The sequence below is a fragment of the Larimichthys crocea genome, chromosome II, assembly GCF_000972845.2.
Source record: "Larimichthys crocea isolate SSNF chromosome II, L_crocea_2.0, whole genome shotgun sequence".
Taxonomy (NCBI): Eukaryota; Metazoa; Chordata; class Actinopteri; family Sciaenidae; genus Larimichthys; species Larimichthys crocea.
The window spans coordinates 9,715,450-9,735,134 of record NC_040012.1 but is presented as its reverse complement, the minus strand read 5'-3'; the positions used below and the strand labels follow the sequence as shown (position 1 = coordinate 9,735,134).

General features: G+C 39.3%; 2 protein-coding genes across 4 annotated transcripts in view; both read right to left on the bottom strand.

The window, feature by feature from the left end:
- Positions 1-1,825: 1,825 nt before the first annotated feature.
- Positions 1,826-19,685, bottom strand: part of rgs20 (regulator of G protein signaling 20) — a 20,808-nt gene continuing 2,948 nt past the window's right edge. Inside the window, exons 1-6 of one of the 3 annotated variants that reach the window (XM_010729264.3) lie at positions 13,383-13,452; positions 12,975-13,266; positions 6,029-6,195; positions 5,192-5,266; positions 4,864-5,098; positions 1,826-4,725 (exon numbers count right to left, since the gene is read on the bottom strand). In XM_010729264.3, the coding sequence (XP_010727566.2) occupies positions 4,537-4,725; positions 4,864-5,098; positions 5,192-5,266; positions 6,029-6,195; positions 12,975-13,163 (855 nt within the window). In that variant the 5' untranslated portion in view covers positions 13,164-13,266; positions 13,383-13,452 and the 3' untranslated portion in view covers positions 1,826-4,536. Of the gene's footprint in view, positions 4,726-4,863; positions 5,099-5,191; positions 5,267-6,028; positions 6,196-7,840; positions 8,139-12,974; positions 13,267-13,382; positions 13,453-19,685 lie in introns of those variants that run through there. The other 2 variants (XM_027290042.1, XM_010729265.3) reach the window with 2 other exon arrangements.
- On the bottom strand, positions 14,791-17,565 carry LOC113747965 (V-type proton ATPase subunit H-like). The gene is made up of 4 exons (XM_027290049.1): positions 17,456-17,565; positions 16,048-16,147; positions 15,396-15,485; positions 14,791-14,847 (listed from the first exon to the last, which is right to left on the bottom strand). The coding sequence occupies exons 2-4, from the start codon at positions 16,138-16,140 to the stop codon at positions 14,806-14,808; spliced, it is 225 nt and encodes a 74-aa protein (XP_027145850.1). The 5' UTR covers positions 16,141-16,147; positions 17,456-17,565; the 3' UTR covers positions 14,791-14,805.

Here is a 19,685-nt window from a genome sequence, read left to right as displayed (position 1 = left end):
CACAACATTGCATTGTTTTATTTAATTTCCCAATAAAGTGTAATCATTTGATTAAAAAGAATTGCTTTTCATTAGTCTTCAGTCTCTCCTGGTTACGTGAGCCTTGAACATTATACTAATGCAATTAAGGATGTGTGCGCGTGTGTCAAGGAGTATACATTTGTTATTGGTGGAATATTCATCACATCAAAGTGAATGCTGATGTATGCATATTGTAATCTGTCCGGGGACAGGATAATGTTATTGGCTGGACCAGAGAAGCCACACAATTGTTTCCCTTTCCTCGAGTTTTAATTGCCAGGTGCAGCCACTCTTACGTTGACAAGCAGTTGTTCTGCCTAACCCTCACACAACTGAACCCGGATCAGTCTCTCAAGACGGTTTAATCATTGAACTTGAGGAAGGCTGCATTGCTAAAATGTCACCTAAGAACGACGAATTAAATATATTAAGCTGTGTGTAACATCACTTCTCTTTATTATTAAATTTGTACCTTTAAAGAAAAGTTAACACAGCAAGAGAGCAGCATAAATTAATGATTTTCTTTATCTAGATTGACCTGATAAGTTGGATGCAGAAAGATCCTAATATTTTGTGCAAACAACATCCTTAATTTATTCACTGATACATTAAAATCCTTTATTGCTTACCACAAAATAAAGCCATTCAAGTGAAAAGTCTCTCAGGACAGTATTTAGATTTGTTGTGGTGTTTTTTTTTGTCTCAGTCAAAATGCTAGAAGAATAAGAAACTAAATCATTATTGATGGTGATTTCTGTCTTCTGCATTTATCTTTTCAGTCTCTTGGTAAATGCTCCTAATATTTTGTGCAAACAGATGAGAAAGTACATCACTCTTTGGTTGAAATGCGTACAACTCATAGACAACATGTCCTTATGTTGGCACAAATTGTGTTTTGTGGACTTTCCTTTCTCAAAATTAATTACAAATTCAAACACATTGTTGTTAACATCTTATTTGGATAGTCTACATGTGTACATGATATAAAAAGTACTGTCACAGGTGGAGAAAATGTTTGAGACCCCCACACAGCACTAATGCATAATTTTCTTCTGAGCCACATCATCAAAGTTCAAAATCATATTTATGAGCAATTCTCATAAAATTGGGAAATCTCATAATTTCTTTAAGTGACAATATATGCTTTTTGATCACTTAAAGAAAGTCCTGGGGTATCCAGGACCTCAAACACTTGCTTAATAGAATAATATTGTACATCTTTAACTTAATTTCAATCCTTTACTGCTACATATGATTGGTAAGTACAAACTGAACTAATCAATAAATGTCGGGTCTTGATCCTGGTGGCAAAAATGGCATTTAACAACCTAAAACTTGTCCGTTGGTGTGAAGGCATCACCTCTAACTCCCGTAACATAAAGGTGTGCCTCAGGGTTCCATCCAAGGACCACTCTTATTTACAATTTATATTAACAATATTGGTAATAATGTGCAAATGTTCACATGTATGCTGATGATAATGTTATTTATTTACAATATACAATATCATCACACTGTGAGCCTTCCATCTATTAGAAGTTGAAGCTGAGGCTGTTTTTTTTCCAGGAATAAATCTTGCTTTTCTTTTGAATAAAAAATAAATGCTTGTTGCTGATACTTTGATGTCCGTAAGTTAATACGACAGTACGACAGTTACATACAAGCGTACATCCTCTCAATTCAGTAAGGTAAAGTGACAAGTCAGAACAATATTTTGATATGTTGCTTTTTTTTCCAGGAAAGTTTTAGCAATTGATGTGTTGTTGTGATCAAATCATACCAGAGTCAGTAAAATTATTGTGCTTTATTTTATCTCAATCAAAATGCCCACAAGTCATTATTTTCTTGGAGAGTAGCAGAAAAAAAAAAACTAAACCATATACTGTAAACATTCACATTATTTGTTTTTTAAAAATGTATTCTTCAGTAAACTCAGCGCAAAATAACACATTTCATATAGTAAACAGAAGAGGAAACAACATTTATAGGCATCACTCCAAACCATTGGCTTAGATTGTGTTTTGAGGTTGATCTGCGCGGTGTATCCATCAGCTCAAATTGCACATAGTAAGTTAAAGTTAACTCTAAGACAAGTAGAAGTGCCACCGTGAAGCACACAGGTTGGCAAGGAGTTCAGATCAACCAGCCCTATCCATTGATCTTTGTTTGTCCTCAGCAAATAGACATGTGTTGTCATCACCCTCTGCCATACTGTTTGGTAGCGCTATCAGAATGGACTGATGTGGTCACGACTAAGGAATCAAGACAAAACACATGCGATAATTTGGCCAAAGAAAGGGACAATTTCCAGTAAACTGGTCTCGTGCTCCAGTAACCACCTTTATGGCAAAAGTCTGAAAACAACTGTTGCCCATGAGAAAGATGTCATAAAATTGAATGTCAAGGCACTTCCCCATGTGAGGATCTTGTCTTTGAGTGACATGTTTGTGAGGCAACAAAGTAATTCAACTAAAACTATCAGAATACATAAAAGTATTTAACACTTGGCAACTCCAATTGTAGTCAATGGAAAGGCTCTCGATGAGCGTATGAACACAGTTTACGTGGTAGCTTTGGTGTTGCTGCTAACCTGGCCTGACCCCCAGAGTCGATTTCGATCAGAAGTCAACTTCATATTGCAGGTGGGCAATTTTTCAAGTCGAAAACCTTGCAGGATGATACGCAAATGACTCCACCTGCTGTCCAAAATCGTCAATCTCGCAACGTTTTGGTGACGCTTTATTTTACTTGTCTGTAATTTTTTGAGAAGTTTACCAAAGATAATTCCAATTAATTCAAAATAATTGTTATCTAAACTTGAAGAAATGTCAAATTTGTCTCCAGGCAAATGTACAAGTTAGAATACATATAGAATTACATACTCTTATTTGCTTTCATTAGATGAGAAAATCAACACCACTGTCATATCTGTAAGATGAACATCCAGCTAGAGACAGCGGCCAATTAGCTAAGCTTAGCATAAAGACTGGGAACAGGGGGTAAACAGACACTCCTATAAGCCCATCTATACATACATAACATCATATCTTGTTTGTTAAGTCCATGCAAATTGTAAAAATCTAAGAAATGGCTGTTTTAGGTGAAGCAGTAACTTCCTGGAGTCTCTACACAATTGTTTGTACAGATTAAACATACAAGCTATTATGTTAATTATCGAGCTTTTCCTATTCAAGATTTTGTTAATTTGGGCAGAGGCACAGGCTAGCTGTTTCCCTCTGTTTCCAGTATTTGTGCTAAGATGAGCTGATTGGCCTGTGGCTGTAGCTTTACATTTAGCACACAAATAAGAGGTGTTAATATTCCTTCATTTAAAATCGTACCCTTCCTTTAAGTATCCAATCATACATGAATAAGGAATGCATATTTGCTTGGATTAAAGAGGAACACGTCTTTCAAAGATATTGTTATTTTTCATAGGCAAAATTAATTACAGACCTTTAAAATAAAGTGTTACCCAAATTTACCTACCTAACCTAACCTAACCGTATAGTTAACTCCACCATAGGACTTCAATATAATTTGTACTTGTTGGTTTTTCTTTATTGGCAATAGATATAAATAAAAAATACTTTATCTGGTAAATAGAATTACTTAGATTCTTTTATCACACTGGTAAAACTATATTAAACCTATGAGGTGTGCATTGAGTAACACTTGAATGAACAAAAACTATCCTAAATAGGCAATCTTCTGTGGCTAAGATGGAGTAAAGAAAGTTGAAAAATACCCTTCCATCACTGATTTTAGTTTCTTAAGGAAACAAATTGCACACCATGACAAGAGCTATTGTCACTTTCTGTTACTTCACAGATAACCACACTTTTAGCAGTTTCACTCACGCACAGTTTCTGCATGAACTGGAGTTGCCAAGTCGCTGTCACAGGTACCAAAGTGTGAGGTTAGGTAACAAAACAGGGTGAAACCAAATCATACAGTACCCCACAAAGCTGCCTGCAAGTAGAGCTAACATGTAGCCTTTGACTTGAGCTTTGATTTTCATACGCAGTAAATAGAACCAGGCGTTTCTACATAAAATACCCACAATTCCATTTTTTTTTCTATTTACAAACTCATAAATATATAGTCTACAGTAGGAATCATTTTTTCCCCCCAAACAATCATACAAAAAAACAACAGACCATAAAAAACTCTGAACACAAATAAAATAGATTATTTCTATCAAAAGAAAGAAAAAGGAAACAGAAACAAAATGTATTCATATTCCTTTGGAGTGTTTTGCTATGTTGATCAGTAGCAGTACTTGTGATGTCGAGCCCTCGGGAGATTTTGAGACCTGAGTGTCTTCGGTCAGGTGCAGATCACAATAGCGCTGAGATCCCTGGTAGGGGCCAGGCCCGAGGCCCGGTTTATGTAATCCTACACTGAACATACAAAGAAATTTTTTTTTTTAAAAAGGGGAATAAGGATGCGGGGGTTGAGGGGGGAGGAGAGGAGGGAATAAAGACAGTTAAAAGATCACAGGTCATCACCACCCTAAGATTCGGGGGACTGCTCTGACAGAGTGTTGAGCAGGTTTTTGTAGGCTGGGGAGTTCATGTAGCGGGGATACGAGTCTCTTTGCATTAGTGTGTAGATCTGCAGCTGGGCGTCGTCGAACGTGTGCAAGGTGGGTTCCTGCATGTTCCTGTTGATCGCCTCGCGCACGCGGGAGTCAAGGCTCACCTGAGAGTCAAGAACAAGGGTAAGTTAAGGAAGGAGAGCAAGTACAACGTATCAATCTTCTCATCTAATTCTAAGTCAGTTTTCACCATTGAAATCAACATATTTTTAATAACACAGTGTTATCGAGAGCTGTCAGACCTCTTTAGGCGAGAGGATGGAGATGTAGTCCTCGTAGATGACCCGAGCCTTCTCCTCTATCGCACTCTTATTGGCCTCTTTGCTGAATTCATCACAGGCTAACCAGAAGAGCATGTTTTCCTCGCTGAACTCGGTGCGAAGAAACTGTCGGAAGGAGTTCCTCCCCGCTGGGCAGCACATCAGCTTGTCAAACGACTGCCCCCATGAGCGCACATCCTCCAGCGTGGGTTTAGGACTGCAGAGAGCATGGGCAACAAGTGAACATTTATTTTTCCATGCGTATGTTTTGCAGATTTGTCATTTTCTTTGCGCAGTGAAACCAACTGACCAGTCTTCACAGTCTGAGGTCCCTTCTTTGACGTCATAAGAAGCCTTTCGGCTCCTCTCATCCCGGTCTTCATTCCTAATGGTGACATGGAAATGTAACATGTGACAGCAAAAGTTGTTATGAAGTGTAACATAAACACTATAATAACATATAAAAGATATCTTCACCCCAATACACACATCTAAACAGAATGTATATATACACATAAAAACAACCTCAGACTCTGAAATATAATATTAGTTATTCGCCTTCTATGATAGTAAACTAAATATATCTTTAGGTTTTAGATTGAAAGCTATTTAAGGACATCACCTTGGGTCTGGGAAAATGAGATGGATATATTTCACAATTTTCTGACATTTTATGAACTAAACAATTCAAATATGATTAAGTGAGACAATAACGGATGATAAAAATGCTCATTATATATGTAGATAAAGCAGACAGATACATAAATTCTCACTATATTGTATACATAGACTGTTGTTCAGCTCCTACTAATTGCTTAATATTTGTTTAGCTGTATGTCTGTATCTGAATTGTTTTAAATGTGCTGTCTGCACTGTCAAAATATAATGAGAGTCAAATTCCCCGAGCCAAAAATTCTGCAGACATTCCTCTGACAATGACAGCAGATAACTAGCTGATGTTTAGGCATGTTCAACACGGCTGCAGGACACGAGTCCACAGATCACATGTAAAAATATCAAGAACATAAGACACAAGCCGAAGCCTGCTGCTGAGACACAGTAGCTCAGGCTGTGCTGTCCTGTGTGCAATAATGTCGGCCATGCTGAGTGAGTTCTCTGGTGGAGAGGAAGGGAGAGAAAGACCTACCAGGAACAGCTACAGCAGCAGCACCAGCAGAAGCAACATGCATTTGAGCCCCGTGGGTTGGCCTGGCCCGGCTGGCCCTGCTGGGCCGGTGCAGTTCCCCCCGCTGCCGACTCCTGCTGCACCGACATCTGCCTCTTTCGCATCTCCATCCGCTCTGATCCCATGGGCTACAGACAAGAGGAGAAGCACCGAGTTTAGCTTTTAGATGTCAGGAATGGTATTTAACTGAGGTTTTCATACACATGCATTGCAGGTCAAGATACAAGTGCAAAACACATAGTGAGGAGAACGAGACCAAACACCAGTGTGAAATTATCCACCAGTGCATCCATTTTTTGATCACTTTCACCATGGTAACGATTAATTAGATTTATTCAATTTACCACTCACCAGTTGACACCTATGTATTTGTGTGCTGCTGCTCTCTGGCTGCAGCGTGTGCTGGCATGCCCAGAGGCCACACTGTAAAGGAATGCCGTTTGCTCTATTCAGGGCAAAAGTATGGACGAATCATTTGCTGGTTTTGTTTCTCCTGCTGCCAAATATGCACCCGTCCTGCACGTTTCTGCTCCTCTAATCTCAAAACTGGCTGCATGTTACCTCATACATACTAACTGCATGTGGAAAATGCATGTTGATCAGTCTGGATTGATTTTTGAACACAGCCTTAATGTCCAAATAATCCAAAATGGTGTGTGTAAGATGTTCGCTATAAAAGGCACATGAAAATCATGTCTATTTTTGAATTAGTACACACTTTGTCGTGCATCTTTAGGCTACATTTCCCATCTTCATTGGATATTTACTACTGTGTTATGTTCAACAGAATCTCCATGAAGGTTTGAAGGCCTATATTCACAGAATGACTTCTTTCTTGTCTGATTTTAACAAATGTGTCATCACCAGGTCAGACAACTGCCAAATCCTGTCAGATCATTTATGTAACAAAGCTGTCGCTCAACCCAACACACACACACGCACACACACACACACGCACACACACATAACAACGGCATCATCCGGCTACTACCTGACACAAGAAACGATGCTTAAAAAAAAAAAATGTCAGGAGATTTGGTACATGGGAGGGAGGGGGGAGGCGAAGGCGCAGCTTGCAAATCTATAACCGCAGCATCGCTCTATCACAGCCTTTCAGTGAATACAATACCATTTGGTCATTTCTAAAATGGATCCGAGCGCGCTTCTTTCTTTCTCTCTTTCCTTTTTTTTTTCTTCTATTCTTTTTTTATTACTCAGATCAGAGTTGGTTTCAGCTGCAGATTTCGTGCGTCTTTCGTGCCAAATGGCATATTTTACGCGTTAGGTGTCGGGTGCTTTCAACGCTGACACAATTGCAAGTACGCTATGGCTTGACTCAACAGCTATAGACGATGAAATGGGGGGTGGGGGTGGTCGTATCCATTCAAAAAAAAAAAAAAAAAAAAAAGAGAAAAAAAAAAAGGGTAAATCATGATAACACCAAATAAACCAAACCGCTTCTTAACTGTAAGCACAGAAATGTGAACGACAAACTGGGATTGAAATTGGTTCCCTTTGGACGGATTTTTTAAAACAGCAGCAGAGACCATTGCATTAGCAACACACATCACATCAATGGAAAGTGCCACCATGAAGAACCGTAGAGCTTCATCGCCCTGGACAACCACCGAAAAGACACTGCCTAGATCTGTTAAAAGCCCCGCTGTACACCAAGATAGTGACATGCCATTTAAAACGCCGGGGAACGGCCCCCAAACGCTCCGCTCACGAAATGTCCGTGCAATGATACATCGGTTTGCTACCAGTACTTACAATTTCACCATGTATGCACAGCGAGAAGAGGTAATTCTTTGCCTTGATTACATCCGATGGCACATAAGGCTTTTTTTCCCGACCGGCTGCTTCAAGTCAGTACGCATGCGTCTTCCCTCCAACTTGTAGTAGCCCAGTGAAGAGAGTAAACCCCGACAGTATGGCACAGGTTTACAGTGCAGCTCCTTTACTCTGCCTTGTGTGCCAGAGACTCTAGAAATTCAAGCAACAGAGGCTGCGTGGTTGTCAGTTTATCACAAAGATGGATGGGCTTGCACATTTGAGTCTATAAATGAACATCAGCAGGCGCACAAACTCCACCTGAGCTCTCCTTACATTATATCTATGTACACGATGCAAAACATTTTAAATCATATTCAGGATTATAATCCCAAAAAAAAAGTCACGATTTCGCTGTTTGCACATGCGCCGAAGAGCCTCTGCCTCAAGTCGCTGTCTGTGGTGCTGAAACAGCAAGCAGCAGATCTGAGTGCAGCACTTGTTTCCAACTTTAACAGCCAAGTTGATAGCATTTGTGGAGTTTAGGTCTTATATTTCTACTGTTTCACATTTCACTGGCAACACTGGATGAGTTTTAATCCTGTATACATTTCTGTTGTTCCTATCATCAATCTGTTGCATCCGTTTGTCTGTTTCGTTGTATAAACCTTGAATTTGAAAGACTACCCAAGGATGGCAGCTGTAATTTAGTAAATCAGTAATAGATATTACATCTGTTGCTTTGCTTCCCCCTTGGCAACAATCTGTTAAATAACCCTTAAATCAAATCACAGGTTGCAATTCCTCCCTGGCAAGTTATTTACAGCACATCCTGACTTGTTGTACATGAGCATTTAGTTTATATATATATATATATATATCTTTTACAGATGATCACCAGGCTCTAGTGTAATCTACATTAGAGCACAGGCCTGCAACCTTTCATGATGTAGACGACAACACTGCCATCTGAAGGTAGCTCGATGTTCTCCACATGATAGTAAAGGGCTGACTGACATATGGAGCTTCAATGTTCATATGAGTGTGTGTGGAAGGCATGTTTGCTTTAATGTGATCCCTAATGTTTGACATGCCTGTGTGAGTATAACACAGTATACTATCAGTGTAAATGCCGTCTGATACAGAATCAAGGTAATGTGATGTACCACACATATCTTTCAATGCAATTCACTATATGCCTTTATTAATACTTTTGCTTTGTAGGTGCATGTCATGTCTTGCTTTGCTCAAACAGCAGATGGCACTCTGCCTATTCTTCAAAAGTCTAGTACAACATACTGCATTTTTAAGTAATTATCTTCTTAATTTACACCAACACACTTCTGATGTCTGTCTCATATTGTCAGTCGAGATGATCTTTGACGCCACAGATATGAATTTTACCAGACTGCAATAAGAAATGCTGCAAAATGTAACACAAAACTGAGTGGAGAACTCTTCTCACAGTGTCCCTGCACAGACCTGGTACTGTTCTATGATACTGCCTAGTGAAGCGCACATGGATTACAGTAGGCATTCATCTCTTATTTTGCCCCCCCTCAAAAAAAAAAAGAAAGAGGGGTAAAGAAATAGATTTCTTTCCTTGTCCAGATTAATTACTTTCTGACTGTGCTGAACTGGGGCGTGCCCCGAGCATCCACACATCTTTATTCCCCTCAAGAGATATGAACATGTGACTTTCTCCACAACACTTCATTTAACACCTTCCCCTGTGTTCATGTTATGCAACACAGACCCACAAATAGCCATGTGAGATTGATACATGCACACGCAAGCAACGAATGATTATTTATGCTTTTGTGATTCGACGAACGCGCAGACTTTTCCCTCTGAGGGCACAATGCCAAGTGGAGGAGGGAGTCTGAACACACAAGGTCACATGGAGGAGTAGGACGCCTGAGCTGGGTGACAGGATGAATGAAAGTCTTTTCAATATGTGATTAAGGGGATTCAAAGCATTGTGAAGCTTTGAGGAAGATAGAATTAACAGTAGATTCAATCACTGGAGCTCAATATGCAGACAGGCACCGGAGAGGAAGTGTGTTACCACCTTAACACCTCAAGAGATCATGCATGGCATCTGTGAACATTTTTATGAAGGTGAAGATGAACTGTCCAATCACAGCCAGCAGAATAAAGGAGACATAATTTATTTTCTCTCCTTTCGATTTCCTGCTCACATTACTGTTCTAATTATGAATTTCTCTCCTGAGTTTCCTCCAGGTGTGTTGATTAAGTTGCTCTTTTTACTGTAAATGTCAGCCTCAATTTAATAAAGCGGAATCGGTGTCTTAATCATCGTAACCAAGTTACACAGTCATCTGTTCTTTTGTTTTTTACTTTTAACGACATAACTCTGGGCAATATGTCTCCGTGCAAACTGATTGTCCAAATTACCTCTATCAGTTAGGGCTAAACACAATTCAGTTGGGCTTGTTTTAAAGAGCGTCCTCACAGGGGGAAACATTTTTGTAGCTTTGCACACACAGGATTTCTATCTGACCTTTTTCTTGAATGTCATCATTATAAATGATATTTGCTGCAACATTTTAAATAAATTTCAGTTCCAGGGGACAGAAAAATACAAATAACAACACCATACATCATCCAACAAATACATAATGGGTTTGAAATAGTTGAGGCAGATATGCCATCACTGATTTAAGGTTCAAGATTTAAATGTATTACTCATGCACTGCAGGACCGAGCTAAAAAGGTTGGTGTGTAATAAAGAATAGTCATTAGATTAACATTACCAACATGATAAAACAATATAAATATGTGCTGTATATAAAAATGTACATATTTCTAAGGTAGACTATATTTTGTGCACGCTTGAATGCAACTGTGCAGAGCAACATTCACGAGGACGATGTGCGAGACAAGGACGAGGATATACAGATGTCAGGAGCTCACCATCCTGTTGACTGGAGGGAAGAAGCTTTTCAAGTGTCTCTGTTTTGCTGTGTGAGCAGGTAACTGGAGTCTAGCTGATATTACATTTCCATCAGTTCAGTCACCGAACCTCCTAAACTGCTCCAGGGTTCCACTGAACCTGGACTCAGGGTCAGGATATGTTCATATCATATCTCCATGTATAATTTCGATTATCTGTACAGTTTTCAAGTATGTAGGAGCTCTTTAGATCATCAATAAGTCGACCAATGCTCTCTTTGGACTACTGACAAGGACCCTGAAATTAATGTTAGGGGACATAGTCTTTATCAGGACGCGACAGTTATCATTTCTGTAATTATGTCTAGACTGTATAACAACAAGTCATCTTTAAAGGTCATAGAGGTCATAAAATTATAATAATCTAAAGCGATGACCTGTGAATGGATGACATTTATTACACAGTTGTTTAGAATTGCTGCTATAAAAAGAACTTAACTAAATATCATAAACTGGGGGACAAGATTATGAATGAGAGATGTATGAATACATGTGTATCTACGGGCAACGCAATACAATAAAAACTGGGCGTGACTGGTCATCAGTGTCAAAGCTGACTTGTGTGGATGTGTCTGTATGCGTGATATTCAATCAAATCTGTAATTTAGTGTAAACTCTGATCTAAAAAGGTGTCCTGGTGGCCTAGAGATCTAAGACCATATAAAAAACCTTTTCACACATATATATACCATGAAAGGCACAGATGGAAACAGTGAGCCAGCATGTGCAATACCAAAAAATCAGCTGGTATAAATGAAACACAGCCACCATTGAGCTTTTTATTTACACCTTTGCTTCAGTGTCACATGTCAAAATATCTGCTGTGAAAAAGGTCTATTGCTGTGTCTCTGGTTTGAGTCTGACTGGGAACATTTGTTGCACAACATCCCCCTTTTCTCTCTCCTGTCAGCTCTTCATTGCGTACTGTGTAATAAGAACTACAATATGTAATGACATTTAAAAAATGGGACACTTTATGGAGCTGATCATCATATCATATCATATCATATCATATCATATCATATCATATCATATCATATCATATCATATCATATCATATTGTCTGTTGTGGAGAATGTGTCTATATATGTGTATAAACTAATAAAAGCCTGTTTGCAAGTCTTGATATTAACATCTACCCGTGTGTGTGTTTTCCACTTAAAGGGGAACTCCAGAAGTCTTTTTTAAAAAGTCGTCGTATAAAATGTAAAGTCTGAGGGTCACAAAAAGTCCAGTTCTGCTTTCAGATGTATAGCAAAGCAACACTTCTGTGAAATGCATATGTTAATGACCTGAACTGACTCCTTTGTCCTCCCACTCAGCTCTGGGAGCAGCTCCTGTGTCCTCACGGCTCCCTTACATTCCCTTCCCCTCCGCGAATAGTAACATAGTTCTCCTTACTACAGAGAGCTATCGGAAATCTTTATTTATCCACTTACTAAGAATGATTCTGCTGCCGAACTCCGAGAAAAATCCCTTCTTTGGACTATTTTTAGAAACCGAATGAACTCACACCTCACTTATTTGTTGCCTATTAAATATTGCATCGGGACATCCACACATATAACCCGTCATGTGTTTTGACCTTCTGTGTGACTGCAACTTTGTTTAGGATTTCTAATGACCGGTATCACACTATTTCAAGACACACTATCTTCTTCTTTTAATCTTCTTAAGCCTCCTTCAGACAGGAAGTGCTTCCCTAAATAGAGGTTTGGCAAGAAGCAAAAAAAAAAAAAAAGCTGCTGACGCTCAGACAGGAGCAATCTCGTTGCAATGACAACAACAACAACAATAACAAGTGACAGTTTGAAGGATATTTTATGTTCTGTAGGTGATTAATGAAATGAAACAAAGATCATTTAAGAGATGTGTGGAGATCTATACGAATACAAATTAGAAATCTTTTATTTCTGACAGAACATTTTAATGACTGAGGTTATGTGTTGCAGCTTGTTAGTGCGACAACAAACAAGCAACACACCAATTAGTGTGCTGTGATTCACAAGGTTTCTGAAATATGTACCATGAGCAAATTAAAGTAGTTTTACTTGACTGGTTTGTGACTTTTGACTGTATTTGTTCAATGAAAACTAATAATCAGTGGTGTGATAATGAGGCTATCCTCAAAAACAGTAAAATATTAATAAGTCCATACCTCAAGGCACACCATCTCCTGTTCTTCTTGGATCTGGTCATTGTAGTTCATGCGGTATCCAACACTATGCCGGCAGGCCCGGGCCAGTCCCCGTATCCACTGCCACATCAGGGCCCTGGTGTGTCTGATCCACCGCAGAGCAGACGTGGGCCTGATCTCCCACTGTCTCACCGCGCTAGCACATGGCATGCTCCGTCCATGAAGCCTCACTCGCCACGTGAGGCTCCGGTCTCTTTGAGATCATAAGAAATCCACGCTCCTTGCTCCTTTCCTCTATGTTTTCCCGGCGTGTCTCCAGAAGCACATTGTGACAGAGAGAGAGGAGGGGAAAAAAGCATCAGTGACCCTGACGAAGAGAAGAGTGTTTACAAAGGAGAGGGCAGAAGGGGATTAGGACAATGTTCTCACTGGATGCAATCCTGATTCCTCTGTGCTTTACTGCGTCTCACCAGCTTAGGCCAGATTAAGCCAGGAGGTCTTAGTGTCTGAGTGAGATGGACAGAGAGGAAGACTAGTGACAGACGTGGATTCATTTGTGATTGTATATGCTCCTTGATGAATTCCCATGCAATACAATGGATTAAAACACGTTGGTAAATGGACTTTGTACAGCAAACATATGGCCACATATATGTACATGCAGCCATTAATATAGACAGACACTCTACTGGCAACTGTGGTGCCAGTCCGGGTTACCAACAAGCTTTTGACGCGTTGCACGTGGTCGGGGCGCTCATTACAGACTCACAAGGATAAAAACTGATCAAAGCTCTTCAGTGTGAGCAATCATCTAACTTCAGCTCACAAAGCCACAGAGTTAAAGTACAACGTTAGCTGATAAAGCTGCTGATTGTAACTGATTGGCTGTAGCTCATCAGGGAAGTTGAAGATATTCACAGTAATAATACTTTGCCTGCCCTCCTGTCAAGGATTGTTTTGCTTCTAGGTATTATTTGTAGTCTTGTCTGTGTTTTGGCAGCAGGCACAGACAGTCCCTTTGGTTGTATCGGTTTCACTGCAGCGGCCTTCACTTTTTGGCTTTTTTTGGGCAAGGCTGGTAAATTATTAAAAAGACAACAAGGGAGTAGAGTTTCTGAATCATTCACACTGACAGCTTTAGAACTTCCACCTGGTAATTTAAAACCCGATACACTGACTTGTGGTTCTAGAAAAACTACAAATGATCAGTCTCTACATGGACATTAACTACAGACACAGACAATAGTAGTGTGAATTGGTGACTGGGCCTTTTCAGTCTGGACTCTGGCTTTGAAACTAACTCATATTCATAACTATGTTTTGATTTGTGTATAATCGCCTTTAAAATATCATTGTTTGTGTGAGAATGAGTGTTAATTATCTACAGCGACTGCTGTGTTTCTACAGTAGCCCAGAAGAGACAAACTAAAAACTGGCTCTATATGGGGGTTTCGTAGGGATCTTCAGACTCAGTGCTTGATACCATTTAATTCTACACACTGGACCTTTAAATCGTACATGGACGATGTTACTGCTGCAAAAGTTGCTGTTAGTTCACAGCCCTGTGTGAATATACTGTATGCTGACCTTGTTTAGTCTACACACTGACAATGTTCCTCATGATAGTGATTAAATTTATCAATAGTAAAATACGGCCTGAATCTGGATTTTATATGCAACAACTAACAAGTCTAATGTTTTAGGGACAGCTTGGGTTGTTAGGTGACTCATATATTTGCATTTAACATACTCTGAAAAATGCTTACTATCTCTTAACTCACCATGTGGACGGTGAAAAGGTCGGACGATTCAGCATTGGAAGAAAATAGGACCAGGCGTGTTCTTCGTCTTTTTAGCGGTAATCAAAGAAGATGTTCACGCGCTGATGGTTCTCCTGAAACACGATTGATTTAAAATCTTAAGATCCAATTTTCTGCACAGCTAGAGAAACTGACTGATCTTTACAAACTTCTTACTAAAGAAACATGCTGATACATGTGTTTTAGAAGAAGAGAAGTCCAACTCTGCATAATTACTCAGGTTTGCACAAGTGCATATTTTTATCTACTTATTTATTTTGTAGGACACAAAAACGAACTTAGAAATGAATCAAGGCTTAATAATTTAGGTGAGAATCAACACCTTTCCAAATCTGGAAGATGTAATCTTCTGTTTTTAATAAAATAATTAATAAACAACCCTCAGTTTATTCTAAGATCTAAGGAAAAGGGAGAACTCAATGTTCAATTGACAATTATGTCCTATTTCCTCGTGTGTCCTTTTAAAAAATCATGACATCGCCCTGACAGAAACCTAAATCAAAACTCTTCCCTGGTGAAGGTTAAACGTTGTTGATTCTAACAGGTTTTCTGACCAAGGTCCTGCTGTGCTTTTTTTTTAACCGTACATGCCTATTTGTCCAGAGTCTGTGTGAGTGTGTACCTGCAGAGTGTCATCAATCAGGGTCAGGATGTACTGGACTGTCTGCTCCTTGGAGATGTGGGCCATCAGGTTCAGAAAAGTCTTCGCACACTGAGCAAAAACAAAATAAATACAATCTCAGAGACACAGGACAAAGACCACCATCCATGTACCAATTGATAAATTGAACAAATTGCCTTGGCTTTTATTCTCCTGGTGCCTCTAAAAACAGTCCATAAACTCCCTCACGTCACAAAAGCAAGCAGACAGTGTCTGTGAAGTCAGCCTACAGGAATTTCACAGCACTGTGGCAGTTAGGAAATTTATATGAACCGAGGTGACAGGTTTAAAGGGTAAAAAAATAAATAGTGTATATGCAGGTGGAGAGGTGGAAAATGTAGGTGGTTTAAAGCCTTCTGAAGTGGAACTGCACAACACACATACGTAAGCACAATTTCACAAAGTACAGGCTCCAGGTATCCGAATTAGTATGTACACATAGGCACAATCCAAAAAAAGATAGTATAAGAATATACTTCTTAATGTAATGTCTCTCTGTCCCATAGTTGTGAAAGGTTGTGAACTAAACATCAAGTTTAAATCTGTAAGTAAATCTAAAAGGAGAACTGCTTGAGGAAAATGCACAGATATAAATATCAAATATAAAAGATACCTGATGTCCTTCATTGGTCAGAATGACCTGTTTTCTCCTCAGAGTTGGCCACTTCAAATTTCTTGTGAATTCACAGTCCTCCGATGAAATCATCTGACTCCTGGAAGAGAATTCATCAGGACATTGCCATGTTAGAAGCATCACACATTTGGCCAACAGTGAGTTGGCTAATAAAGAGTGATCTTTCTATTGATTATTCATGAGGCATTCAAAACACTTTCTTTGCCATTTGACCAAGACATCAGCACACACAAGCTGCTGTCCCTCTCACTGAAGGCTTGACTTTGTCACAAGCAGCTATTTTAAACTGCAAAGGCAGCTCGCACATAATGGAAATTAATGTGGAAATACCACACGCTCGAGTTAAAACGCACCGTACGATCCACAAAGGTGGACAGCTAAGTAAGAACATGCTCATAGTATGTCCATACTAACTGAAACAAGGAATCAAGTCAGCAGATGATTTTTTAAAGAGATGATAATGTGGCTCAAGAGGAAGTTATCACTCAAGACAGTGAATCACAACACAGGAACTAGAGCAAAGCTGATTTTAGCGGGCACTCTACACTGATATTCAGAAGGTTGATGTGCTGACGGATTAACTGCTTGACAGGGTTTTTGTGGGCAAGTTTTTTCCTAACTCGAACCGAGGGTCTAAGGACAGAAGGTGTCACTCCCGGCACAGATTGTAAAGCCCTCCGAGGCAAATGTACTTTGTGACTTTGGGCTACACAAATAAAATTTGATTTGATGCTGACTTTAATACAATATCACAACAAAAATATGCATCTTATATGTGCATTTTGTTCTAACTTATGTCAATAGAGACTGAAAGAAGACTTTGTGAAGCAGAATGTAAATGGTGTGGACAAACAAACATTTATAAGCTTCATAAATGCAATGGCAATTCTGTTGTATTATCAGATGATCGACGGTTCGATCCCTGGTTCCTCCGGTCGCGTGTCGAGGTGCCTTGAGCAAGACGCCGAATGCGATTGGTGTATGAATGTGTGTGTATATATACACACACATCATACGTCATTCCAGAATTGGAGGACATTTTACTTCCCACCCATCAAATTTTGAATAATGCACATACAAAATACTAACATGTAGTTTCTGAGTAAATTTACTTGTCTTGAGACCAAGTCTAAAAAACTGAGAGAAAACAATGCTTGAAAGGAGTTTTAACAATACCAAATAAGTCTGGAGTACCCCCTTAAAATGCCATTTTTCCCTTGTCCCACCCCCTATGCATAAATATATCTATGATATATTTATGATATATAAAATGTGCTTGCATGGCAGCCAGTCAGTGTATGAATGTGTGGTGTGTTTAGATGCACCTAATCAGGTGTCTAATGAGCAGTATATTAACATGATGTGGCTGTTGTAATTGAATACTTACTGCAGGTAGGACTGCCAGTTCACCAGATTGGCCCGCACCTCAGCTGCCTTTGCAGCAATGATGTTGGTGGGGACTGCAGCACCACAGCCCCGCGGATATCCATCATGAACTTATAAATCACCACAGTCTAATGTCAAAGACAGAAACTGCGACTGGATGGGAAGACATGAGCACAACAAGTGGTCAACGTCAGAGACACTAGCTGAAATAAAAGTTAAACAAACATTACACAGCTGTCACCAAGAGGAAAGCGAATAGCTATATATATGAACTTTAGACCTACAAGTAATTTAACATTTAATTGGACATGAGGCTGAAATATCAAACAAATATTTAAATTTTAACGTTTAATTCAGACGTTAGTTCGCGAGCTGACAAACGGTCGTGATTCTGTAACCGTTGGTAGCAGGTCACGCTAGCTTCGATAACTAGCTTTAGTCGCAATGTCACGACATGTCACAAGGGTCTTTCTACGACGAAACAACGCGATACACAACCTGTGATATAAGCTGTATTTAGGAGTGTGCTAAATGTAAACACACCCAAACGTGTGAAATTATGTTAACACGGGTAGCAACTGGCAGAACAAGCCGAGGATGCAAACGTAAGCTAGCCGCGCTAACATAGCTTCGAGTCCGCTCTGTCTGTCGACGACAACACGACAACAAGGACACACAGGTGATGAAGACAGATTAAGACAAATCATGCACGTTATTTTGTCTTCTAATGAAGAAATACCGGCAGTAAAACAGCGTTGAATCACTCACCCCAAGCTACTGTCCTGAGCGAACAGCTGACCGACTACAACACGGCGTCACGCTCTATCATGTGACAGCCAGTCACATGAGCCCAGCAGAAGTTAAACAAGTCACAGACAAGCTGAGTGTTCAGAGATACACAAGCTCAAGTCTGCAAGCAGAACATCCAGGCAGTGTGCACATGCAGGTATAATTATAGATATAAAATATATCAACTAACCTGGAAATGGCTTTAAATGCATAAAAACTTTATACTTTAAATAATAATACATTTTATTCATAGGCGCCTTTCTGTCACCAAAGGACACCTTACAATAAATGAAGTAGACAGCAAATAACAGAAACAAACAAAAAGAACCATAAAGTAATCAAATTACAAGAATGCAACATTAAAACAGGTTAAAATAGGACAATGCAATTGAATCAGATGGAAAAGGCTACTTTAATAATAATAACATTTTATTTTAAGGCGCCTTTCTGTCACCAAAGGACACCTACAATAAATGAGAGTAGACAGCAAATAACAGAAACAAACAAAAAGACCATCAAAGTTATCAAATTACAAGCAACATTTAAAATCTTTAAAATAGGACAATGCAATTGAATCAGATGGAAAAGGCTACTTTAAACAGGTGGGTTTAAAGTGAAGACTTGCATTGTATTTATTTTTTATGGCACCTTTCATACAGAACTGTAGCCCAAAGTGCCTCACAGAGGAGAGTGAAAACAGAAATAGACAACAACTAACTAGTTCTTAAGGTAAAAGAGCAGTTGCATGAAAAACAGAGATTAGAAGAATAAAATGCAAAAACTACAACAACGAACAAATAAGAAGTCAAATTAAGATCTATAGGGTAAAAAAAAAGCATAATTAAGAACAGTTGCAGTAAAAGTAGATAAGACTGTACAGTAAATAAGCACCAGAGACAAAGTACAGGGAGTGACAGGACCTAAAAACTCAGCAGTGAATGGTCAGGCACCTTAGGTCAAAGCCTGGCTAAAGAAGTATGTCTTAAGTTGTTTTTTTTTAAATGTCTACAGAGGTGCAGTCAGATTTTTAGAAATATGGTCAGTTTCGTTTTCAAGATAACTCTTAAGTAACAGGCTGCAATGTGCATCGTTATAAGCAGCGATAGACCTTTTTCCACAGCAGCGTTTTGACATGACATAGTAGGGTTTTTCATGGTACTAATTAAGGTCCTGTCCCATATAGTGCAGCAGAGACTTCCAGTGAGCCAACATGGACCACAGCAGCACCCTGACTCGGTTAGACCTGAATGGAACGGGTCCTTAATTAGTATCATTGGTAACACCTGTGTTGACCCTACTATTTCATGTCAAAGTAGCTGCTGTGAAAAAAGTCTATTCCTTGTTTTCTTCTGTACTGCTATTGTTTGAAGTCACGAAGCCAGTTCAGTTTTATTACCTGGGCTTCAAAATGCAATTTTCCCCGCCACAGGACAATAAAGGTT